Source organism: Gobio gobio (assembly GCF_949357685.1).
Source record: "Gobio gobio genome assembly, chromosome: 5".
In the NCBI taxonomy this organism is placed as follows: domain Eukaryota; kingdom Metazoa; phylum Chordata; class Actinopteri; order Cypriniformes; family Gobionidae; genus Gobio; species Gobio gobio.
The window spans coordinates 18720330-18747568 of record NC_137101.1 but is presented as its reverse complement, the minus strand read 5'-3'; the positions used below and the strand labels follow the sequence as shown (position 1 = coordinate 18747568).

The window sequence follows — 27239 nt, the reverse complement described above, 5'->3', positions numbered from 1 at the left end:
GGAATGATTCATATTCCACCAATTTCAACAGAACCAACAGGATGAACGGACTGAAAAAGCAATAACAGCAAATGACAGGCAAAGACACAGAGGAAACATCCTGATGTAGTTTTATTAAAAGTCTATATACAGAAATGAAGATCGTGTTCGTGAGTCGTGATTCACTCTGTGTCGTCTTTCGGTATGTTCTTGTAGAGCACGTCTCCAATGAGTTTTCGAACTGCTACTGTATCACTGATATCTGTAAGGTGCACAAACAAACACACCCATGTAGTTTTTATGCTTTTATATAGTGATAATATACAGCTTTCCTGCAGGATGTAAAACACTGAAAACGGTGTGCAAACAAACCAAAGCTTATTTCAAGCGCGAGTGTGTGTGTGCGTGTGCCTGTGTGTGTGCGCACAGAAACAGGCCGAGGGCATTGTGTAAATGAATTATAAAATAGAATCCATTTTAGACTCATGCAAGATATTTTGGAAACTAAGAGTGGCAAGAAACGAATTGTGGGAGGTTAGGGGCATCAGAGCTCCAAAAAGCCTCAATATTAATTCATGCCTAATGCTTTTTTAATATTCTTTTGAATACATTTGCATAAATAGTCATTTTATATAATAGTAAAATTCAACTAAAACAAACCCTCCAATCCACTAATTAAAATTCATTTTTCAAAAGTCATTTTTTTTCAAATGTTCCCATTAGGAATTAAAAAGGCGTCAGTCATGAACCTAGAATTAAAAGCCGTCTCTAACATGAAAAATACATTTTTAAATATTCAAGGAGAACAAAGTAAACACAATCCTCATTTATTGGTGAACACCTCAGCTTTAAACGCCTCATTTGCCATACATCTCTACTTATATTAACATCACAAATCGTCTAGCAACTACAGCACTCCATCTTTCGTGATTCCTCTCACCTGCAGGCGTTCATGGCGGCTGCGTCCCGTGGCACGTTAGCTAATCACGCTTTGAAAATCACGTTGTGGGAGCACATCAGACTCAGAGGATGAATAATTAACAGTGGCCCCAGGAAGTCAAGCTGGCTTTTCATTAACAACTGTGTATGTGGCAGGAGTCTGAGTGAGCAGAATGACCTGACCCCCCTTCGGCCCAGTCAAACACTTTCGAAAATTAAGGTAAATTGTGCCGCGTGCCAAGAAATTGAAATGACGGGGCGCAAGAACACGATTTCAAGAGTCTCTTCAGCCTCTGTGGTGGAATTAGCATGAAAATTCTTTCAGAAGAACATTGCAGGAGTTATTTTTTACACCAGTCCAAACAGAAAGTTATTTTTCTCACAGTACATTTTACAATGTAAAATCTAGATTGGAGTTTAAAGCAATTTATTATCAGCTAAATAACAGACAAAACATCCCTAGCTACAACACTAAAAAGCATGCGTTTCATAAATATATTTTGGCATATGCTATCTAGATGAGTGCTTATTACTTACTCATAATATGAAGTTTGCACAGTTATAAATGCATTCAGAAACTTGATCTTGCCTATGCATCCTATCTTTTCCCCTGCTCATCCAGATGGTGAACAATCACACACACACACAGACGTCCACTCACCCACTCCCAGTCTGTGAAGCAGGTCTGGATACTCGGGTCTCTCTTCCAGCACACTCAGCAGGTTGGTGGGCTCCATCCGCTCCAGCTCCACCCTCCAGTACACATAGATCTTATGGTTAAAGCTCACGTAGACCAGGCAGGGGCTGTTCCTCCCGTCCTTACATGCATACTGACCTAATGGAGGAAATAAGATCATGACAAAGAGGACATATTACATAACAGATTTTATTACTAAAAGCAAAAATAAAAATGTAATTAAACAATAATATCTATATATAATAAATGTTGAATGGTGGTGGTGTGGGGGGGGGTCTAACGGTATTTACACGGTTAAAGAATTGGATTCTCATGCTAAACATGGCCAACATTTAAAAAAAAAAAAATCAAAAAACTAATCGAACAAGTTTTGGAAAGTTTTTTTTTCCCGAAGTTTGGCCATGTATTATGTCCAAAAGGGTGGAACTCCAAATGGGCAGAGCGAGAGTGCGGCAGCACGCACATCAATGTGCTTTGTTCGGATTTCGGAAGCTGTCGGCACAACATTAACAATGTCACTAAAGAAGTGTGTTTCTGGTCGTGAGGGAAAGATAATCTTGTTCAGCTTCTGAAATAACCCAGCGTTAAGGAAACATTGGATGGAGTTTGTTTTTCCGGAGTTCTGCAAGTGTGTTTGTTTGTTCCCGGTCATGAGTCGAAACCGCAGGCACTCCCGGCGCTATGGGCGGGCCTTAGGGGGCCGGGCCCGCCCACAGAGCTCCTGTGCCCCCCTCCATCAAATTTACATTTAAAAATGATTTAAAAAATAATAATAATTTACGTGTAGTATTTATATTTATATATATATATATATATATATATATATATATATATATATATATATATATATATATATATATATATATATATATATATATATATATATATATATATATATATATATCGATGTGTGTATTTAAGTGTAATATTTGACTCATAATCTTATTTAAAAAAACACCCGCGAAGTTTGACTGATTGTTTACAAAAAAGGGGTTTCCCGCTGACCCGCTCTAACGGCAGCATCTCGGTAAAGTTATAGCGAAGTGACGTGCGCTCGGTTTTGCCTAAGCTAGCTAGCTAGGTTAAATTTAAATTAATCGTGAAAGTGAAAATATTAAAATATGGATATACGAAGCTTTTTCAAATCGTCAGCTTCTGGAGGGAAGAAACTGACACCTGTGCGCCTGAAACACCTGCTACAACGACAGAAGGTGGTGGAGCCTCGGCTAGCAGCACCAGTCATGATCCAAGCTATGTTTTTTTTATGAGATTCCACTCCCAAAAACGTCAACTTCAGCTGTATTAAGAACGTGAGTAGGGCAGTTGGTTTTATTACTCTTCTTAAGTTGCACCAGCTGTGGTGTAAATTATGCATTTGACACTAGCCGTGTTTACATTACCTTTCAAATTGCGCAAATTGAAATTGTGAATTGAAAATATTTCGAAATAGTTTTTTATTTATATTTAGATAATAGCGCAAAACAGCTGCGCAAATCTGTAATGGAAACGCAGCTACTGATATGCTATATGTGTGTGAGTGTGTCTTAGTTGATTATGCATGGTTGATTTAATACTTAACCTGAGATTTGTGACTATTAGGCTGTTATTAGGAAGTTGGCTTATAGCATGCTGTGTTCACGGAACAATGCAGACCAAGGCTATAACTGTAACATGATATCTTCAGTAACCGAAAAATGAGTGGGCAATAGGCTAATTGTAGTTAGGATATTGAAATCGCCGTGAAACTGTTGTAGCAATAGTTGGTTGTTGTCCTATAGAAAAATGTATTGGATGTCATAATTAGGCCCCCCCAAGAATATTAAATGCCCGTCCATTGATTTGTTTCTGCCGCCGGCTCTGACCGCAGGCGGTGAGTGAAAGCACGTAAGATAAGCATCATGTTCAGCAGCAGCAGATCTTAAAGTGACAGCAGCCTAATAAACCAGTTGCTGTGCTGTCTGTCAAGGGTAGCTTTGATTAAAAGGATTCATCTATATTTAATGTATTATTTATGCAGTGCAGACTGTTTGATAACTTTATTCAATTTCTGTATATTTCCTACCTGTTAGACATGTAGGAAGGCCACAACTAAATTTCATTTATTACAATGGGTTTTAAGTTGGAAGATTTTTTTAAATTCACTTAAAGTGTTTAAAATGAAAATTCTGTCATTAATTACTTACCCTCATGTCGTTTGACACCCGTAAGACCTCCGTTCATCTTCGGAACACAAGGCCTCCATTGGCACAATGCACTTTACACTCTCAAGACCCATAAAAGGTACTAAAGACGTCGTTACAAAGTCCATCTCACTACAGTGGTTCTACAATAACTTTATGAATTGATGAGAATAGTTTTCGTGCGCAAAAAAAACCTTAATAACGACTTATATAGAGATGACCGATTTCAAAACACTGCATCATGAAGTTTCGAAGCGTTATGAATCAGTGAGTCGATTCAGAAGTTTGGATCGCCAAAGTCACGTGATTTCAGCAGTTTGGCGGTTTGACACGCGATCCGCATCATGATTCGACTCGCTGATTCATAACGCTTCCAAGCTTCATGATGCAGTGCTTTGAAATCGGTTAACTAATTGGGTAAGTAATTAAATGACAGAATTTTCATTTTTGGGTGAACTAACCCTTTAAATTAAGTTATTTTTTAACCCCTCAACTGTCACCGTCCCGTCACGCCTGTCACGTCTGGTGCTCTTTTTTTGATTGCCTTTTTTTCGTATCATATATTTTAGTAATTATCATAAATTAGGTATCATTTGAAAGCTTACGAACTCAAAATTCATCCTGTGAAAACAGTTTTGAAATCAGACGTTGCATTACCATGGAAACGGTACTCTAAATTCTTCTAGTGGGCGGCGTCATGTTTCGCATTACAAAATGTATTTTAACTACTTTATAATCAAAATCTTTTCTAATCTTGACAAAACACATATCGTCGGAAAGATCTGAGTCTCAAGGTTCCATATTTGGTGACTGTTTTGTGATGGAAGTTATATTTGGACAGAAATTTACAGGAAACTACATCAAAAAACAATCAATGCAATGTGGATGACACCCGGTGGCTATTTGTGGTATAGCGCCTAAACAAAATCTCATGGGGGACTTCAATTTTTGTGATATCAACTTCAAATTTGGAACACAACTTGGTTAGACATATGGCTTTGATTTTAAAGTAATTTTAGAGTAACTTTTTTTGTAAAAAATATATTTTATATAAAATAAAAATATTTATTACAGTATTTTTAATTTACAGTACATTTAAACTTCCATAACTTTTTCATACTTTCATATTTTTAAATGATTTCAATGCAGCAATAATCTGCTGAGTGTCTTCTTTAAAACAAAGCATTCTTGAATTACAGCCCTTTAAGTTTGGATAGTGCATTTTCATGACTATTCTCAAAAAGGGGGTGACAGTTAAGGGGTTAAAGCCTAATAAATGTTGAAACTGATAGCTTTCATTTATACTGTAATGTTGAATGTCTATAATGTAAAAAAAAAAATCACTATTTCATAGAGACACCAGTATCAGTATTAGTGATATTGGCCTTCATTCATAAAAAAAGCCATTATAACAAATATTTAAAATGAATATAAAAATATAAAAAACTTGCGATTAAATTACAGAAAAATTTTGAATTTAATTAGGTTTTAATTGATTGACAGCACTAATATATATTATTAATATATATTAATTGAATCCTATGTTTGAGTGGTTTGAAGCGATGTTTGTCTTCATGCATATGAGAATGTCTCCATTTCAAGGTTTTTAACGTCACAGGCTGATGTTGTAAAGGGATGAATTTTCCATAGTTTTTCCCTTGGTATAACAACACTTGTTGGAATTGTACTGTTCAGACAAAGTGTAACATCCAGACGAGGTGTAACATCTAGATGAAGTCTGAGCATTGAGACATGCGCAACTAATATTCAATAAACGTTGCTATTTTTATCATCATCACTTCGTACTTCGCCTCCTGCGTCTGCTCTTCCCTGGCTTTCTCAGTCAAACTCTCAGGCTGATAGAAGTCTTGAGGTGCCAGACAAGACATGCTGTTGACAGGTTTTGCTGGTTTGCATACCAGACAAAACGGATATCTTTTGACAAGATCCGGCATCCGGGGCTGGATTTGATATTTCTGACATGGAGATCCAGTTAGTAATTTAATGCTGGTTAACATTAACCTAATAAGGATTAAGACAATAATAGCAAATGTTTCAATATATTCAATATATAAAATGAATAGATCTGGATTGTGATTGGTCAATACATCATTTTAGCCTCTTTTTACTATAATTGCTAATATAAAAACATTGATCAAGCTGATAAGCTTGAATGAATGCTTATTAAATCAAATTAGACCTCTGCAAAACGCTTCACGCGGCGTCTGATCTGTTTAGCATTAGAATATGTTTTTCTCCAGAGAGACTTTCCGTGAAAGCGCATCACCTCTCCTCGACATTCCCATCATACAGCAGACTCACAGAGACTGGCGCTGAATTTTAATGAGCGCAAGCTCCCACCAGGTCTGTTTTCTGACTTTTCACCAGATGAAAATGAAGACACAGGTGTATGAGCTGATAAACATTACAAGTACTGTGTGAGGCTTTGTTGTACATGAGTCAGTGCCTTTCAATGTCAACATGAATGCAAGTCATGACGTTTTTGTGCGCATCACATCTCTCTGTCCATTTGATCATCTTAATTCAACAGTTTCAATACTTCAATGTGCACTGCCATGAAAGAAAGAGAGAGAAAAAGGTGTGATAAAAGGAACAGAAAGTAGCAAGCAGAAGTGAAAGAGACAGTTATAGAAATGAGGCTATTTCCCACCCTGCAGGCCCTCCGACTAACATATAAAGTAATATTAAAAGGAAAATAGTCTTTTTATGCAGAGATGTGTGTGTGTGTATACATGTATGTGTGTCAACACATACATACACACACACACATTTGGGTTGCTTATAATGTTCATCTGGGAACGCAATGTGCGCCATTTCACAAATCGTTTATAAATCTATGCCAACTTTGGAGAACACATCAATATGTTTCTAAATACATCAACATTTCAAAATAAGATTTTAAACACTTGCTCTGAATTCACATGTTTTGATGTCCACATGTTGAAGAAATTACAGTGGCTGTAACATGTTTATCGTAAGGAAGTGGCCAAATATTAAAGATTAAATGGACATTTGAATGCTGGCCTGGTTTCAAAGACAGGGCTTAGATTAAGCCAGGATAAGGCCTTAGAACAATTAGGACATTTAAGTAGCTTCTATACAAGTGCATTAGGAGCATTTTTTAATAAATACTGGTGTGCATCTTTAGACAATATTAGACATATTTTAAGATCTGTCAGTGGAAGTTGCTTTCAGTTAAAACAGCTCAAACATGCATTTTAGTCTGGGACTAGGCTTAAAGGGATAGTTCACCCAAAAATGAAAATTATCCAATGATTTACTCACCCTCAAGCCATCCTAGGTGTATATGACTTTCTTTTTTCAGATGAACACAATCTGAGTCATCTTAAAAAATGGCCTGGCTCTTCCAAGCTTTAATGGCAGTGAACAGTTAAAGAGATGCATTTCATTTTTGGGTGAACTATCCCTTGTCTGTGAAACTGGGGGTAAATGTTGTTGGGCCAATATTAAACAAGGATTTGATCATGCTGTAAAGTGTAACAACACATTTTTTGTATATGTACAAATATCATGAATAGAATGAGATGTTTTTTAATTACAGTAATGAGAGTTTGGGTAAAAATATGCTTTGAATTTAATTGAAAATAATCTCTCAATGGAAAATATTTTCTTAAAGAAAAAAGGTAATATTTTATTTATACGATTTATATTCTTTTTTATATTTGGGGGTGAATATGTTCCCAAACATGTTCTTGATAAAAAATTATAAGATTCATTCTGATAAAGACTATAAGAGAAGCTCACCCGCATAGAATGCATTCACATTTTCATCAAACTGGAACCGGACCACCATACGCGTATGATCGATGATGTAAGTCTGGCCATCCCAGGCACAGGCCACCACTTCCTCTCTCCCATCACCCTTAACACATGCACAAAAATTACACATTATGTAGAGCATTTTTGTGCATTTTCTAGTAGTCAAACATTAATGTAACATATACAGAGAAATGCTCTAACATAATATTGTTCGAGATGGTTTGATATTTTATATGTGAATCAATTATATATACTGTATATCTGCACTTAAATCGTTTTGGGGACACTTTACATCCAGACTTACAGTGACATCCAGCTTCTGGAGTGCAAAAAGCTGGTGGTCCACCTGCACAGACCACAAGAGCTTCTCAGAGCTGTCCATGAGCTTCAGAGTTCCTGGAAGATCCACATTCAGTGAAAAACAACCACAACAGCAAATGAAAAACAACAACAGCTAACCAATCAATAACATCAATCCACTGCTGTCCATACAATTATCAACAGTTTGCTGATAAAAAAAAGAAGAAAAAAAAGAAAAGAAAGATCAGGTTTGAATTTGTGCTGTGTGGCCATGGAAAATGATGTGGAAAAAAAAGCCTGCACTTTTGGAGTAAGAAGCCAATTTTCATACACACCTGAGCCCAGAGTGACCAAAGAACAGAGCGCACAGAGAAAACACAGCGTGTGCTTGGCTCATGTTTTCCCTACATCAAATAACCTCTGACATGTAGCAGACTAATACACTCACCGTCTAGAGTGCAAAGAGCAAACAGGCCACCTTTAGAAGAATCATCCTTAGAACCTGCAGAAAACAGAAACAAGTTACGTCATAAGATTTGTTGTGAGAAGGATTTGTGATTAGCCATGGACCAAAATTACAACAACTTATATAGAATAATAATGATATAACTATAAATACCTTTTAATATAAATAAACTATATCCACCTTTTTTAACCCATATAATTTCACAAATAATAGTTTTTATGTGTATTAAAAAAAACATAAATAATTAAAAAGAACTAAGTAAATAAAATAAACAGGTAATTGTATTATTATTTTCATGTTATTAACTACAAAAACATTTGAATATATATATATATTATATACAATTATTCGTTTTTTTTTTATTTTATTAAAATAAACAATTATAAAAAATATAAATATATTTTATATTATAAAACAATTATCTTTTTATTAAAATAACATTTATTAATTTATTTTTTATACTTTGATCATTATTTTCATGTTATTGCCAATAAGCAATAAGTGGCCAATACTAACATTCTTTATTATTCTGTCTAAATAAATTTTAAAAAGAATATACTACAAGCTAAAATCAATTGTGATAAATCATAAAATTTGAATCATAACATTATAATGTACAAATATTGTGTGTAAAAAATATTTTTAAAGATAAAAACTTAAGTAAGTGTTAGATGAAAAATAGGGGAAATGAGCATGCACAATCATACATCAAATATCGACCAATACCAATAATTAAACTGATTATGAACTGGTATGAACATACTATACTCTGGCAGCTGCAAACTTTGTAAGGAGGATATGCGTGCTGCATGCACAGTATGCAATCTAAATGTGTATGAGCATGCTTTCTCAGTACCTCTGCAAATGCTGCCTATCAAATGAGTGGACACGTTTTTGTTATGGATGCGTCCGGTGGTAAGATGAAGGGCAACATCTCTGGAAGAACCCTCCCTGTGTACACATAACACAAGCTGAATTACTCCCAAATCCAGTTCTGGATATGGAATTATTTAGTACCTCACTGTGATTCTCTCACTTGCTAGGAGATGCTGTGTTTTCATCTCCAGGTCCTGCAGCGCCCTCTTGTGTCCAAGAGCACATCAGAATAGCATAGCCACAGCCTGGCTGAGACACCATGAGCTCAGGGAGACCTTCTGGACTCGGGTTAACCGAGAGACTGTCAACCTGGTGAAAGTGGATAAAAATGCTGAAATTGTTGTTTGACCTAATGTTGACCTGATCCTTGGTGTATCTACTTCAGTACCTGACCCTCAAGAAGCCATTTCTTCAGCAAGACCAGCTGACCAGAGCTCACATCTGAAGCATCAGAAGGTTCCTCCCACCTGAAGGCCCGCACCACCCGGTCCGTGTAGCCAACAACAAGCTCACAGCGTCCGTCTCCATCTGATATACACACAAACACTTTACAATATTCACATGACATGAAAAGGTTTGGAAATCTTTGAGCATGTCTTATGCAAACTTCTCACCGATATCACTGATGAGCATCGCTTTGGTATTGGCGGGGATGTGCTGGGTGTAACTGGGCTTCTGTTCGTCACCAATGGAACCGTCCTGCTGACTTGAGGAGTCTGACTTGGCCACAGCAGCATTGATATCAAACAGGTGAAACCAGCCCTCCGCACCCACTGCCACAACAAGGTTCTGCCAGAGCAGAAAAAAAGTCACGTTACAAATGTGAAGCCATGAAAGACTTAAATACATAAGATTTGTGAATTTATTTTTAATTTAAACGAAAAAACACAAAAAAAAGTACCATGGTACTAGTTATTTTTTAACATCATGAATGATGAATCTGCAGGGCCATAGCCAAAAAAAGTTTAATTAATAATAATAATATTTAAGTATAATGAATTTAAAAATATTATAATTATTTACTAAAAAAACCTTACACATATTAGATTGAAAAAACTATTAACTATAATTAATATTAATTTGTATATATTAATATTATGTATTAAATAATAACTTATTTACTATAAATAAAACACACACACACGTTTATATATACACCGATTAGGCATAACATTATGACTAATATTGTGTTGGTCCCCCTTTTGCTGAAAACAGCCCTGAGCCGTCGAGACATGGACTCCACTAAACCCCTGAAGGTGTGCTGTGGTATCTGGCACCAAGATGTTAGCAGCAGATCTTTTGAGTCCTGTAAGTTGTGAGGTGGGGCCTCCCTGGATTGGACTTGTTTGTTCAGCACATCCCACAGATGCTCGATTGGATTGAAATCTGGGGAATTTGGAGGCCAAGTCAACACCTCAAACTCGTGCTCCTCAAACCATTCCTGAACCATTTTGCTGTGGCAGGGTGCATTATCCTGCTGAAAGAGCCCACAGCCACCAGGGAATACCGTTTCCATGAAAGGGTGTGCATGGTCCACTTATAGGTGAAGTGAATAACACTGATTATCACGGCACCTGTTAGTGAGTGGAATATATTAGGCTGCAAGTGAACATTTTGTCCTCAAAGTTGATGTGTTAGAAGCAGGAAAAATGGGCAAGAGTAAGGATTTGAGCGAGGTTGACAAGGGCCAAAAATGTGATGGCTAGACGACTGGGTCAGAGCATCTCCAAAACTTCAGCTCTTGTGGGGTGTTCCCAGTCTGCAGTGGTCAGTATCTATCAAAAGTGGTCCAAGGAAGGAACAGTGGTGAACCGGCGACAGGGCCATGGGCGGCCAAGGCTCATTGATGCACGTGGGGAGCAAAGGCTGGTCCATGTGGTCGATCAAACAGAAGAGCTACTAAAGATCAAATTGCTCAAGAAGTTAATGCTGCTTCTGATAGAAAGGTGTCAAAATACACAGTGCATCGCAGTTTGTTGCGTATGGGGCTGCACAACCACAGACCAGTCAGGGTGCATGCTGACCTCTGTCCACTGCCAAAAGTGCCAACAGTGGGCACGTGAGCATCAGAACTGGACCACCGAGCAATGGAAGAAGGTGGCCTGGTCTGATGAATCACGTTTTCTTTTACATCAAGTGAATGGCCGGGTGTGTGTGCGTTGCTTACCTGGGGAACACATGGCACCAGGATGCACTATGGGAAGAAGGCAAGCTGGCGGAGGCAGTGTGATGCTTTGGTCAATGTTCTTCTGGGAAACCTTGGGTCCTGCCATCCATGTGATTGTTACTTTGACACGTACCACCTACATAAGCATTGTTGCAGACAATGTACACCCTTTCATGGAAACAGTATTTCATGGTGGCTGTGGCCTCTTTCAGCAGGATAATGCTCTGCCACAAAGCAAAAATGGTTCAGGAATGGTTTGAGGAGCACATTGAGTTTGAGGTGTTGACTTGGCCTCCAAATTTGCCAGATCTCAATCCAATCGAACATCTGTGGGATGTGCTGAACAAACAAGTCTGATCCATGGAGGCCCCACCTCGTACCCTACAGGACTTAAAGAATCTGCTGCTAACATCTAGGTGCCAGATAGTTACCACAGCACACCTACAGGGGTTTAGTGTAAAAACTTTTTTGTAAGGGAGGGAGAGAAAGAATAAATAATAATCTTACCCTTCCTTTGTTGCAAACATCTCCCACTCCAACACATGTTAACTATGAATAAAAACAGCTTCATTAATCCAAATACATTCATCATGGCATCTATTCAACCTTTTACATCCGTAGGGTGGAGGTGATGCCCCTCACCATGCCAACACATGCTCGCGTGATCCACGGCTTACAGTCATCATTTTTATAGATGTACAGCTTCCCACTAGTGTCTCCCACCACCAGCTCATTCAACTGCCGAAAAACATATGGTTTACTTTATGCACAGAAAACTACTGTAACAGATACTAGTGAATATTACAGCGATAAAAGCCACTAGCCATATGACCTGGTAGATATAACACACCTAGTCATAAACTCACATCTGTCACACACACGCACACTTTTGTAACTTACAGAGTCATTATCTGCATCTCCAAGACAGATGGCATGAGGAAAGAGTGTTCCTGTGAAGTCTAAACTCACGCGCTGCACATAACTTACCGAGCGCATGACCTTTCAACTGTACACACTGAAAACTAACGATTTAAAATGTTTTAAACAGTAGTAAAAACACTCATATTTCAGATACACCTTCCATCCATTACAAACAAATGCACATGATCTGTTTAGGCTTCGTCATTTCAAAATAAAAGTCCGTGGTAACTGTAATAAGAGCCCCCAAACATACACTAAATAAATATGTATTCAGCAATTATGTATTAAATTGATAAAAATAATAGTATATTTATGTTACAAAAGATTTATATTTAAAAGAAATGCTGAAAAAAAATTTTGGTTTCTACAAAAAAAGGAAAGAAAAGACCATTCCCTAAAAAGTTATATTAAATAAATAAAAAATAGGCCTACTTGGTTGTTTGAAAGATGTGAAATATAAGGGTAAAATTATCACCTCTTTTAGAGAGGGAGTTTTGTTGTGTTAATTACCACCCCAGCAGTTACAACAGCAGTTTTTTCACCTAAAAAAAAAAAAAAACAACTCAATGTATTAAACAAACAATTTAGTCAGAATCATCCCAATAAGTTTATTCAACAAAAAGATTGTTTACATCTTCAAACTATAGAAAAATGTAGGTCAGGTTTACACAACATAAATCAGAAAAGGGAACATAATTCACTGTATGAGCTTTCTCCTCATACTAACACGAGTCCATAAATTCCTGGCACCTTTGGCTATGGTTGTCCTCGAAGGGAAATGGAGGCTTTTGAAGGGCTCCCTCATACAAGTCAGCATCCCAGGCTGGGAGCTTTGCAAGTGCTCTTGGGAAATGTAGTTGATTCTTCTTAATTGTTTACTATAGTAACTTCGCAGATGGTGAAGTTCCTCCACGGCAGCTGCAGAGATGATAGATAGCTCAGAAGGAGCGCTAACCAGATTTACTTTCGCTTGGTCAGCATTAGAAGCACAGTTCTGAGTTAGCGTTTTTCGCATCCTTTTCGGTGATGCAGATTGCTGTTCGGGGGTGTTTTTAAGACACTGTTCTTCTTCGCTTGCACAATTCTGTTCTTGTACGACATTTACCTCGACATCAACCTCAAATACAGAGGTTGACTTTACATACTCACTTGCTTCTGAGGCAAGACTTTCACTTTGATTTTGAGCGAGTCTCTTCTCTATGTTTTGGTGATTCTTAAGGATTTTAGTTTTGTTATGTCTCTCAATGGCCATGTTGGACACATCAATCAGTGCTGTCTCTACTTCCTCTTGCGTATCAACTGCTTGAACATCCTGAGGAAAGAGAAGAAATTAGAGTTTTTATAATGAGTAGATCTGTCTTTAAGATGAATGCAGGGCAATAGTAAAGTTAATGGCTATAGTTAGCTTCAATTCTAATGTTTATTTTCCTCTACAAAACACCATGCAAATCAACACACAAGAAGATGTTAAGAATATTTCAAAGCAAAGAAATGATAAATGAGGTTTGATGTAAACTCTCAAGTGCAACAATCATGATAGGTGACTAACTTGTATAAACATGAGCACAAGCAGGAAAAAAAACAGAAAGAAAGTGGTAGATGTTTCCCTCATTAAACGCTTAAATGTTTCTTAGGCAATGTCTACATGCGTTTGTGAATTAGAGTAAGTGAACTGTACTTTTGTTTTCTTCTCCTTACGGATTAGGGAAGAGTCTTGACTTTCTTGGCCACTGATTTTTTGTTGTCACTGTCAGCCGGTCTTTTTCCTTCTACTTTGGCACTACTTTTCTCCCCGGCACTTTGTGACACTTTCTTTACCTGTGGGGCGGCACACAGCTTTTTACCTGTTGGGGTCTTAAAAGTCATTTGGATGAGTGGTCACTATAAACAGTAGGAACACAAGAAATAAAAGGGGTTACTGCATGTTCAATGAGGGATCATGTAGCTGAAGTAACACCTCCAAATGAAGAGGTTTCACTCGTGATGGGAAAATGCTTGTATTATTGTTCGGCCCTTGTTTGGAGATGATCCAAATCCACCATGATTTCTGGGACAGGGTTGTTTAGAGGGTGTTATATGCATAATCTGTGACCTCAGAGCCATTTAAACGAAGAGTAAGTCCAAGTTTTTGCATCCACTGTGCCACATTGAGACAATATTCTTCTTGATAAGGCTCAGAAATCATACACCACTCAAGCGTTTCTGATCAAAGAATTGAAGAATACAGTATGATCTTTGACAAAGCCAACCTCCAGTGTTAGTCTAAAAGAAATAAATTGGTTTGAAAGCTATGTTAATAATTTTGCATTGGGACTGCATTTTTTTGTTGTTAACAACTAACTTGGCAGTGGACCAAGATCAGAGATCAGGTAAAACCCATAGACACTTGTTTAAAGGTTCGCCGCTGGGGGGACGATCTCAGTGAATCCACACGATTCATGGGGGTCACAGAGATCATCACCCCCCAGCGGCGAACCATTGAAATTTTGAAACATTTCGAAAGAGTTATGACATAACGAAGCCTTGTTTACTGAAATCACATGACTTTGGCAGTTTGATACATGCTCGGAACCACTGATTCGAAACAAAAGATTCGAAGCTTCATGAAGCAGCGTTTCAAAATCGCCCCTCACTGCTCAAATCTGCACTATGTAACTTTTCCGTCCGCTAGAGGTCGCCTGTTCAAAACAAAAGCGCAGTTTGATGACGCCAAGGTTGTGGTCTTCACCTCACAGCCGGTGGAAAAGAATCGGGCAGAAATCATGTTCATGGATGCGATTATTAATGTTACTGTATAATGAAGAAGAGCAGGACCGAGTGTTGTGGAGCTGAGCAAGGCCGCAGGAGCGATTGTTAATAAGAAGAGCGCAACACACGCCTCGCGAGCAGTGGGACTTTTATTATGCCACAGTCGTGCCGCCATTTCCGCTTTTCCGGTCATGAGTATGAGGTAACGCAGCTCTTTTTGTCAAATTAGATACATCGGAGTGTGTTGAAAATTATATTATGACGTTAATCTGTGCGTTCGTGCGACTGCTATGACACTTGTTGCACACTGCAGTGAGAGTAGCGTTTCTGCAAAATAAAACGGAAACTGAGGGTAACGCAGATGACGCAATTGACAGGCGACTCACTCACACGTCCAGGTTCCTTGGGTAAAATAGCAGTTTTCTCACGATTTACAAATAGTTGGAAACATTTGGGATATTGTAAGTACTTAACAAAATATATAACACTGGCCTAGTGGTTTTTGGATATTTTACTGAAATAATGTTACATTGTGCACCTTTATCCCTAAAATGGCCGACGTATCCTGGGGGAGAGGCAGGGAAAGTGTAGGTCTCGGTTCTTAGTTTCATGTTGAAAGGGTGTTTGTTGTGAATATTTAGATCTGGGGAATTCGTTCATACATTCTTTGTTTAGCTCACGGGCAGCATTTATACAACATTTCACATATTTACAATATTTGGAGGGGACTTATTACATTTATGTTGGAATTTTATGAATTAAATTTTTACATTTTTCATAATCTGTATGTAAATGTTTGAATTCCCTAGGATACGTCGCCCCTTTGGGGGTATAAATTCATTGAAAAAAGAAAGCTTGTTTGGCAATGTGTGTTACAATTTTTTTTTATCAAATGTTTAAAACATTTATTCTCTCAAAACTTAAACTTAAACATTCTTTGTAAAATTCTGTTGAACTATAAGTATAATGCTTATTTATTAAAATATTATAGCCTACTGTATCATATTTCATTAGAACATTTCTAGGGCCTATAAATGATCAATATGACCAAAACTTTGCAAAAAGAAAATTGTTGTACACAATCTACTTCATGCCTTCTGTCCTCTGATTGTTTCATGTTTTAAAAATTTGAAAATGTTGTAATACGCATTGCCAAACAAGCATTCTTTTTTCAATGAATTTATACCCCCAAACTGGCAATGTATCTTTGGTGTTTGTATCTAACAAACATTAAAATAAAAAATAAAAGTCCTGTTTTTTTTTAAAGTAGAGTGGAAAATAGCAGGCAAATAATTTTCTGATTTCTCTTTATGGTCTTGCGATTTGTAGGGTTAATTAAGTTAATCATTTGTAGTTCGGTGTTGAAATTACTGAGCGACACGCTAAGGAAACACTTTTTGGATGTGTTAGTAACTGGGTAAAAAGCGTTTTAACTAAGTGAACTGTGATGCTCCCCTCAAACACTCTGATGGCATCTACCTAAAACACAATAAGACTAGAAGAGGTACAATAAAATAGATCAAGAAAAAAATCAGTAGATACTACAGAACGGAGACCAAAGGCCAGATTCAATAAATATAATCTGAAGTTTGATGCACAAAACTAAATAAAGCAAAAGTCCAATTGAAATGGAGCAAATACAAGAAATATTTGTATTACCATGTAGCAAAATGTAACAAAATAATTAGAGGAGATATTTGTATTGAATCTGGCCAATCGTCACCACTGAAAGAGGTTCAGGAAAGAACTAATCAAACAATTATTAGGAAAAGTTTCAATCTAGAATTTGCTAGAAGAAAAAGAGGACCACTTGTACATGAAATATTAAAAACTGTCTGTGGATTTTGTTGACTGTCTTACGGTAGCGTGTGACATCTCTCTCCTTTTCATCTTCATAGTGATTGAGTGACTGCCGTTCTTCAAGAGAGATGCCTTACGGCCCAACTTCAAGTAGAAGTGGGTTGTGTAGGGAGTGAAGCTAAAGTCCTCACTTATGTATGAAAGAGAAAAGAGTTAGATAATACATTTTAAACTGGAAAGGAAATGGTTCATAATCTGTCCAAGTACCTGAAGTAGCCATGCAACAAAAGGTGGATGATAATGGACTCCACCTCCAAGCGTGACAAGGATGTGACCTTTATCATTTTGCGCCGCTTAGCAGGCCCTTTCCCCATCCAAGCCTCGCAGACTTTCAGAGGGGTCAGTTTTTCATCCATAGAGCTGGCCATTTCTACTATCTCAACAACATCTCGAGCATGCTGAGTGATGTCCATTGTGATGTAGTCTGAAAAAAATAACCATTACACCATTGCATAAATAGCCTGATTGAGTTAAGGTGCGGTCACTTTAGGCAAAACTATCTGGGCAAATGTTTTTTTGGTCAAATTGTCTATTGTGTAGATCAGGGGTGCCCAATCCCGCTACCTTCCTGCAAAGTTTAGCTCCAATCCTGATCAAACACATCTAAACCAGCTAATTAAGATCCTCAGGACTTAGGAGCACTTGATCATTACAGACAGGGGTGTTGGATCAGGGTTGGATCTCAACTCTGCAAGTAGCTAGATCTCCAGGAACAGGAGTCAGGACTGTGATCAACACGATCAATCCGACTCAAACTATATTCTCCTATTGGACTCCTTTTGGAATGACTGAATTTCAACAGAGAAAATTCAACAAGAAATGCTAAATGTAAACACACCTTTAGGTAGGTAAGAAACCCTTACCATTGCCATGCCGACAGACGTCGCACATTTGGTTGCACTCTTCATCATTCCAAACTTCGTCAAAATGAATGGCCATCAAAGAACGACGGCACCTATGCACACACACACAAGAGTCTTGTCTTAAAAAAAGCCATTAATTCCATACAACCCTTAAATCAACAGTCATATAACTGTCCTGGGGACCCCTCACCACTACAATTTTTTTTTGCGTGTAAATGTACGTTTTTGACCAATGTTTTGCACTTCTGATGTCATTTTTCGATTAAATATTCATTTAGTTCTCACCAAAGCTTGCTCTATTTTATATAACATATTCGTATGACGTTCGTAACATAAGTAACGCCACGTGGAGTTGAACTAATGTATTAGTAATTGGCCGTGTAATGCGTTTGTCCCATGACAAAAGAATGTAAAACTCGGGAGGTGAACTAATCATTTTTTCATAATTTATCTTTGGCTGAATTAATTCCAAATTTGGAGCATGCTAAAAGACGTTCCTGTAAATGTGTACAGAGAATTTGGATTTGAAAAAACTTGAATAAAGATTAGTTCATATTGCTGAATGAGAGGAAACAAAATAGTAAAAAATAATCTGATCTTCCCAACACTATAATAAAGCATATAGAGCAACCCTGAAAAGAAAACACAGATCAGTGTTCCACAAACTGAAAAATCTAAATTCAGAAACCAAAACCAGGAGCCAAGTCATTGGTATTCTTCATATCCTGTGTATCTTGACTCACCTGTCCACATTTTGACAATAGGCCACCATATTCTGTAGCTTCTGCTGCCCAGTGTTCTCCATCACAACCATTGTGCTTATTCTGAAGATGTCCATAAACCCAAAGAACACAATACAATCTGCCTGGCCATCATCCCTTCCTGGAAAAAATAAATGAATAAAAAAAGTACTGAAAAAAAGTCAAGATGTAACAGAAGCAGCGGCAGATCTTTTATTCTGTATTGTGACATAAATCAGAGTGAAACAGATTATCAAAAAAGAAAAAAACGCAAGGCATGGACTTCATCGGCATCCATCGGTTGTTGACTGGATGAAGGCAGATCTAAATGTGAGATTGCAGTTAACTGTAAGAAAGGGGCGGGATTCAAGAAGACTAAAAGTCCGGCATATGTGACCATTTTACCACAAGATTGAGCGATGATATTTTGATTAAAGATTGCGAGCTCAAATTTGTTTGTATATTTTCAATAAGAACAATAAAAAACATTTAGAACTTAGTTGGTGAATTTCCATGTCATGGCAACGTTAAGTAGTTTAGTTCATCTTGCATGAAAGAAAACATAAAACATAAAAGTATCAGCATGATGCCTACCTGCACGTCCACTCTCCTGATAATAATTTTCAATAGATTTGCTGATGGTGTGATGAATAACAAATCTCACATCAGCCTTGTCAATGCCCATTCCAAAAGCCACAGTGGCAACGACCACCTGCACACAAAAGTAAGATAACAAAAGTAAGATAACATGAGGGCACAGTACAATAGAAAACAGGCGAAAACAACAGCAACCCTATAGGTGCAACCTGGATCTTCTTGGAGGACCACCGCTGATGCACCAGAGACTTATCTGAAGGCTCCATGCTGGCGTGGTATGGCTGAGCAAGAATATCCCTCTTCTGCAGCTCTGTAGCCACAGCTTCTGCATCCTTTTGGGAGAACACATACACGATTCCTGCAAATACAACATATTGTTTTTCATTAAGTGGTTTAAAAAAAATAGTGAATGATTTATCCTTGGTGAAGGGCCATTACTCTACATAGCAAATTAATTGATTTACCCGACTGGTTTTTGTATCTTCCCCTGATCAATGCTGCAATTTGGTCGGTACAGTCTTCGTTATCTTTAAAACGAACCTGTAGAAGTGAGATGAAAAATTACTCTCTGATCTGCTTATTCTGCACTCTTCCGGCAGTAACAACATGAGAAGAATGCAATGATTTGCATACCTCATAGTAAAGGTTTGGTCTGTTGAACGGTGCTGTCAGAGTGATGGGTTCCTGAACACATAGTATCTTCTGGCAATCTTTAAGAACGTTGCTGGTTGCGGTGGCAGTCAATCCAACCAATGGGACATTGGGGAACTGGCGCTTTAGGATACCCAGAAGCTTGTAATCTAAGAAAAGGAATTAAGTACAAAGTCAACCATCGGTTAGAAGCTTTGCTCCGCCTGGATAAAACAAAAATCTCACCTGGTCTGAAGTCATGCCCCCACTGACTGCAGCAGTGAACTTCATCCACAGCAATGCGTGCTAGCAAACCCGTGTTATAGGCCTTTTCGAGTTTGGACATCAGCAGTTTGCTCTTTGCAATTTTCTCTGGGGTTACATAGAGCAACTTGAAGGGGCTGTTTGTATCTGTCATCCCTGCCAGGATCCGCTTAGAGTCCTCCTGCACATGCATATGAATATCAGCCCTGAACGTGACTCAAAACTGTCTAGCACATCTGTCATACTGTACCTTTGTACTGGAGGCATTGAGAGTTACCGCCGAGACATTAATGGACTTCAGATACATCAGCTGATCCTCCATCAGAGACACCAGCGGGGCGATAACCAACGTAAAACCTGAAAGACATGCACAGGAATTCCCATCAGAGCATTCAAAATATGCTCTTCATCTACCAAAATATGTCTATGAATGAAAGCACGAACCCTTAGAGCAGAGAGCTGGAAGTTGGTAACACAGGCTTTTTCCTCTTCCGGTGGGCATTACCAGGAAAAGGTCTTTCCCTGACATGCTAAGGTTGATGGCCGCCTGTTGTAGGGGACGAAATTTGGAGAGCTGGAACACGCTGCACAGCTTCGCCTGAACTTCTTTAGACCATGAGAAATCTGGTGACAGAACAACAAACAAAAATCCTGCAGATAGCTCATTACATCTCTGCAGTTTAACTTCATTATTTATATATGAAATACTATGTGGCTAGACTGCATTTGATCAAATTAAAACATCCTAGATTTTTCTTTGCAACAGTCACTGCTTTGGAACAATATGAATTGTGAAAATCACCATAATAAATAATTTATCTGAAAATGAGTGATACCTGACTCCTCATAGTGCTGTAGGTCCTGTTTGCTGAATGAAGATTTGGGAGCTTTGGTGGATCCAGAGGGCTGGGCCGAGCTGCAGGCTCCCTCCAGGATCTTCAGGAGTTTGTTTTTCCTGGAGGTCAGCTTTGTCTGCTTCTCCAGCAGCTCAGAGATCTGCAGTTCCACCATCTCCAACTCTGCCTCCACTGAGTCCAGCTCTGCTTGAGCATCATCTGCAAAGAAAAGGACTTTCTTTAGTCTCATTTATTAAGATACTAAACACTGGTGCGCATTTAATGGTGAGCGAGTACGCTCGCCCATGCACTCATTTTCTACAAAACGCAACAAGCCCTTAGCAGTATTCCCTTGAGATTCCAGTAGGCCTGCTGTAGGATTCCAGTGTCTCTCACCTCTGCTTCTCTAATGAGCCGAACTTCACGGAGAGATATAATGATGAAAGTCACACCAGTATGTTTACCCGTCTCACTCAAGGGAATATTAAGATACATCCTGACAGTCTAATTCATCCACTCACATGCACACTTTTCACTTAAAAAAGATACATTTATGTTTACATCACATACATTTTTACAAGTGAACAAATAACCTAGTGAGTGTACATTATATATATATATATATATATATATATATATATATATATATATATATATATATATATATATATATATATATATATATATATATATATATATATATATATATATATATATATGAGCAAATTTAATGCAGAAGATAAGAGAAACTCACCAGTATTTGCCATCTTATGCAGTTCTTCACAGGCACAGATTATGATGACTGAAAGAGAGGGTTAATCAGTATTTTTGCATAAAAGGTCATTAGAAAATGTAAATAAAGAAGATTTGTTTTCATAGAATATATCTTGAATAAAGTAGATTCTTCACAAGAATAAACAAACCAAATTTAGTGAGGTGTCTTGCAATTTTGCTTGTCAAATAAATGTAGCCTGTTTTAAGGATATTTACATATGTTTTACTGGGAAACAAGACTAAAATAATGATTATAAAAAATAAAAAAATCTGAGATTTGACATGATGCTCGTATATGGTTATTAGTGTTGCATTGGATAGTAGATCTGAGCAATGAAATACACATAGCCTATGCCATATTTTTGTACGACAAAAACATGTTCAGAAGCGCGCCATGTTCAACATTTATTAATAACATCGACTGTATGGAAACGCATGTCTGCCAACTCACCCCTGAGTGATCATAAGTCTGCTTGTTTTCACTTTCTCTTGTTTGCACCAGATGAAGTCCTCGTTGCCCCACGCGACCATTATTCGGGAAACTGACCAATCACGGACATGGAAATACAAGAGTCCAGACGAGACAAGAGTCTTGTGCAATAGAAAAATAAACCTACTGTTGTCGTATCACAAATACTGATTAACTAAATGAAGTTATCTATGCATTTCAAGGATGATTTCCTGGGGGTAGTACATCGGTTTATGTAATAAATGTATTACAAATTATACATTGGAAACCAGGAAGTGGGTTTTATTTTTCATAATAAAAGTCAATAGAATGTTTGGTGGTATGGACTGTGGACATTCAAATTCTGAAAACACTACTGCACACACTTCACACATTCTTTTTTACACGCGTACTAGTTTATTTAATTGGTTTACCAACAAAGTCAAACAGTGTATGCTGTGGAAGAATTTCAGAATTCTTATCATTTCCACAGGTTTGACCTTTATCATGTGGTGATAATAGCACTGCTTGCTAAAACAGCTTCAAGTCATGTTATCATTAGTCTTCCACTATTTGCTAGTTTGACACATGTGCACAGCTTTCTACAGTTTGCACAATAACTAAATGCACACACCTTGCTAATTCTCTTCACAACTTCTAAACATTGCTATCACATTCAAAATGATCCATTCAGTTATCAAAGTCGGTGAGACATACATGCATGTGAATTTTCTGTTTACGCGTAACACATTGCAAAAAAAAAAAAGTGCTATATATATATATATATATATATATATATATATATATATATATATATATATATATATATATATATATATATATATATATATATATATATACAAATATGCATATTTTATCCCAGTAAACATTTACTGAGGTTTTGTATCTAAAAGCTCAGTGTGATAACGTTCAGACAAAACTGAAGTTAGACAAAACATAGTATAATGATAAACATTAGCTATGACTTGATGTTCAGGGCGCAGCCATCAGAAATGGAAATCATCCTGTCATCCTTTCCTCCATTCCTCCCTGGTTATTCCCTTTGTCAACTGTTGACCTTAGTATACAGCAGGAGCTGAAAGACAATTCTAATCAACTTCCAATATGGTATATAGTCCTCCTGAAGCATTTTGAAAAACATTTCTCACAATCAATGGTTTTATTTATGGATCCAAGGATCCCGATACAGGATATACAGGTGCAGCAGTATTCCAATGTGTGAATTTTATATTAAGAAAAGAGTAACCATTTGTCAGTATATACTACAGAGCTATTGGCAATATTATTGGCCCTGCAGTGGATAGAAGAGAAGGAAATAAATAACACTGTCATTTAGCACTTGAAAGTATTAAATCTGGCAGGTCATCAGTTAGGATGGATTTTGTCAATGAAATATTCTGTAAGATGTATGATATGAAAGTTGTATGGGTATGTGTAAACAATTCATTTGGGTTCCTGCTCATACTGGTGTGGAAGGAAATGAGAAGGTGGACATTCTGGCTAAAACAAACTCTAAGCAAGTAAATCTACATATTCCATTAAGTAAAGCAGAAGCTTAAGTATATATTAGAACATATACACAATCAGTTTGGCAGATATATTGGGATGACCATAAAGTAGACACTTGTAAAAACAGTTGATGCTGGGAGAAAGGAAAGTATCGAAGTGAAGGAAATATCATTACACGACTTAGAATTGGACTGGACTAAATAGTACATTATATAGAATTGGTAAGCACCCAACTGGGGAATGTATGCACTGTAATCAACAAGAAACAGTCAAACATGTACTACTTCACTGTATAAAATACAACAATGAGAGGTATCGCCTTATTCAGTCAATGAAGAAACCAGCATTTTTTTAATCAGGTTTATTGGGGAAAACAGCTAACAGGATATATGATATAAAAAAAGTGAATTAAGTAAGAGAATATAGAATATATTATTCTACATTATTTTGTATATATATATATACAGGGTTCCCACTCTTTCATGAACACCAGATTCAAGGACTTTCAAGGACTTTTTAAAGCACCTTTTATTTTAAATCAAGCATAATAAATATGTTAAAGATGGGTGTGTCACTGCCAATCTTCACAGTATATCAAATGCCTACTGTACCTGTGTCTATCATTACTGCAGTAACGCTAAGGCATATGACAACTAAATAAAATTTTAGGGGCATGTGACTTTTTTTTTTAATCTAATGAGGAAAGAGGGAGGTAGAGTGTATAGAGGGAGTGAGTTTTAACGAGAGATGCAGTTTGCAGCTCTTATTCCTGCTTTTTTTCATCCTTTCCTGTCATTCAGACCTGCAACACATTTCAAAAAAAGTTGGGACAGGATCAATTTAGGGCTAGTAATGAGGTAAAATGGTTAAATAATGATGTGATTTGAAACAGGTGATGTCAACAGGTGATTGTAATTATGATTTGGTACAAAAGCAGCATCCAAGAAAGGTCTAATCCTTTAGGAGCAAAGATGGGCAGAGGATCGCCAGTTTGCCAACAAATACGTGAGAAAATTATTGAAATGTTTAAAAACAATGTTCCTCAAAGAAAGATAGGAAGAGATTTGGATATTTCACATTCAACAGTGCATAACATAATTAAAAGATTCAAGGAATCTGGAGGAATTTCAGTGCGTAAAGGACAAGGGCGCAAGCCTAAGCTGAACAACCGTGATCTCCGATCCCTCAGGCGGCACTGCATCAAGAATCGTCATTCATCTATAAGCAGTGGTTAAATTGGCTTTTGTAGGGAGGGGGAGCCCTTATTTACGGTGAATGGTCATTCAAAATACTTAATGTGTTTTTACACCAAAGGGGCTCTTTTTCCAGTATTACTGTGTAAGTTAGAGTTGAGTTATTCAAACAAAGAGAAATACTTTACAGTTCACTTAGGACCATAAGCAGGTTTTTTTTTAAATCAGTGAAGTCCCAAATTTGAGGTAGTTAGGGGGGTTCGGGGGAATGCTCATTATGTGCATTTTTAATAAGTTTGAAGGCCAAAAAATGAATAATAAATAGCTTGTCAGTGGGCAGTAGATTATTTGACAATACTGCCCTAAAGATGAGTGTCCCTGAAAAGGGTTGGGAACTTTTTTTGACCAAAGAGCCATTTTTTTTTTTTTCATTTTTGTTAAATGCATTTTTCCAAAAGAGCCACAATCAAAAATTATATAAAATTATTATTAAAAAGCTTTTTTTCCCCAATAAAATGTCAACAATAGTAATTATTAGGTCCACAACTAAAAACAAACAATTATGCAGCAAACAATAAATAAGTTGCAATATGGAATTAATTGTGCAGGGCTCTCACTGTGAGGTTGACCAAATGATATAAAATGAGTATTGAGTATAAATGAGTATAAAACCAAATGAGTATAAATCCTCTTCGTGTGTGTGAACACCCACAGTGCTTACATCTACTATGTTTATGTGAATACTCGAATACTTTTGATAGCCTATATTTCTGTGTTGATTTGGCCGTTTAGGCGCGCAACCGAAGACAAAGGCTAGAATGCTTGTCCGTTTGTCCGTGTTGCGCTCGGAGCGCGCACAGCATCCTGTCAGTAATTCAGTTGTCTTTCTTGACTTATCATGCTTTTATTATTTATTTTATCATGACACTCGCGAACAGCACTGAACACACAACTTGAATATTATGATAAACTTGTCATTAACTTCGGTAGGCTGCACAACAAGGGAATTGTAATTGGCTGCTTTTTTCTGCAGAGAACGGATCTCTGTTGATGCGTGTGTCTAATCTTTTTATCGATCATGTTAGTAAATGTTAGATATGTTGGTAAAATGTGAGAGACCTGGCGAGCCATAGGTTCCCGACCGCTGCTCTAGCCGTTCGCGGATTTCCATGGTAACTCACTGTTAGAATTGTGACGGTTTTACCTTGATGGCTGTGGGCGCGGTGCTGAACCAGAGAACGCAGCGATTAATGCCTTATGGCATCTGATAATTCCATATAGCCTGTATTTGTCAGGAGACGAACAATAATTAAAGTCTAATAATAATATTTCGTGCTGAAGGAGACGGAGCTGAGCTCCAGCAGGGTGTGTTGTGGACCTGAGGAGGCGGAGCTGCGCTCCGGCCCAATTTAACCTCTGTCTATAAGCGATATCGCCACATGGGCTCAGGACTACTTTGGTAAACCTTTTGTCAAGTACCACAATACGTAGTTACATCCACAAATGCCAGTTAAAACTGTACTGTGCCAAAAGGAAGCCCTATGTTAACAGTGTCCAGAAGCGCCGTCGACTTCTCTGGGCTCGGAGGCATCTGGGATGGACCATCACACAGTGGAAACGTGTACTGTGGTCAGATGAATCAGTATTTGAGGTATTTTTTGGGAGGAATGGACGCCGTGTGCTCCGGACCAAAGAAGAAAAGGATCATCCAGATTGTTACCAGCAACAAGTCTAAAAGCCAGGGTCTGTCATGGTATGGGGTTGTGTCAGTGCCCTTGGCAAAGGTAATTGCACTTCTGTGAATGCACCATTAATGCTGAAAAGTACATAGAGATTTTGGAGCATAATATGCTGCCATCTTTTCCAGGGACGTCCATGCTATTTTTCAACAAGACAATGCAAAACCACATTCTGCACACATTACAAAGTCCTGGCTGCGGAGGAAGAGGGTACGGGTACTTGACTGGCCTGCCTGCAGTCCCGACCTGTCTCCAAAAGAGAATGTGTGGTGCATTTTGAAGCGCAAAATGCGACAACGAAGACCCCGTACTGTTGCCCACCTTAAGACTTGTTTGCAGGAATAATGGGACAAAATTACACCTGAAACACTTCATCACTTGGTGTCTTCAGTCCCTAAACGTCTTTTAAGCGTTGTGAAAAGGAATGGCAACATTACAAAGTGGTAAATGCTTTACTGTCCCAACTTTTTTTTAAATGTGTTGCAGGTCTGAATGACAGGAAAGCATGCATATTTACAAATGACATGAAGTTGACCAGACAAAATATGAAATATTTTGTGTTCATATTGTCTGCAATGAAATACAAGTCAAAGTAAATTTAGAATTTTTTTTTTGCGTTTTCCATACTGTCCCAACTTTTTCTGATTTGGGGTTGTATTATAAAAGCACATTAGCTTCCATCGATCCTCCA

General features: G+C 37.6%; 2 protein-coding genes across 4 annotated transcripts; both read right to left on the bottom strand.

The window, feature by feature from the left end:
• Nucleotides 1-85: 85 nt before the first annotated feature.
• Nucleotides 86-12534, bottom strand: itfg2 (integrin alpha FG-GAP repeat containing 2). Its single transcript, XM_079816612.1, has 12 exons — nucleotides 12306-12534; nucleotides 12048-12143; nucleotides 11913-11954; nucleotides 9853-10027; nucleotides 9627-9766; nucleotides 9399-9547; nucleotides 9219-9313; nucleotides 8345-8398; nucleotides 7901-7992; nucleotides 7582-7699; nucleotides 1580-1753; nucleotides 86-241 (listed from the first exon to the last, which is right to left on the bottom strand). The coding sequence occupies exons 1-12, from the start codon at nucleotides 12399-12401 to the stop codon at nucleotides 162-164; spliced, it is 1311 nt and encodes a 436-aa protein (XP_079672738.1). The 5' UTR covers nucleotides 12402-12534; the 3' UTR covers nucleotides 86-161.
• Nucleotides 12535-12912: 378 nt separating this feature from the next.
• recql (RecQ helicase-like) lies at nucleotides 12913-22368 on the bottom strand. 3 transcript variants are annotated; one of them, XM_079817818.1, is made up of 16 exons: nucleotides 22090-22368; nucleotides 21619-21666; nucleotides 20865-21083; nucleotides 20473-20652; nucleotides 20279-20385; nucleotides 20011-20209; nucleotides 19768-19934; nucleotides 19599-19674; nucleotides 19344-19492; nucleotides 19132-19249; nucleotides 18541-18679; nucleotides 17798-17889; nucleotides 17142-17358; nucleotides 16935-17064; nucleotides 14005-14144; nucleotides 12913-13638 (listed from the first exon to the last, which is right to left on the bottom strand). In XM_079817818.1, the coding sequence occupies exons 2-15, from the start codon at nucleotides 21629-21631 to the stop codon at nucleotides 14028-14030; spliced, it is 1923 nt and encodes a 640-aa protein (XP_079673944.1). In that variant the 5' UTR covers nucleotides 21632-21666; nucleotides 22090-22368; the 3' UTR covers nucleotides 12913-13638; nucleotides 14005-14027. The 3 variants fall into 3 exon arrangements, with proteins under 3 accessions (XP_079673944.1, XP_079673945.1, XP_079673943.1); XM_079817819.1 differs by having other exon boundaries at nucleotides 14025-14144; XM_079817817.1 differs by lacking the exon at nucleotides 14005-14144 and having other exon boundaries at nucleotides 22090-22206.
• Nucleotides 22369-27239: the final 4871 nt, after the last annotated feature.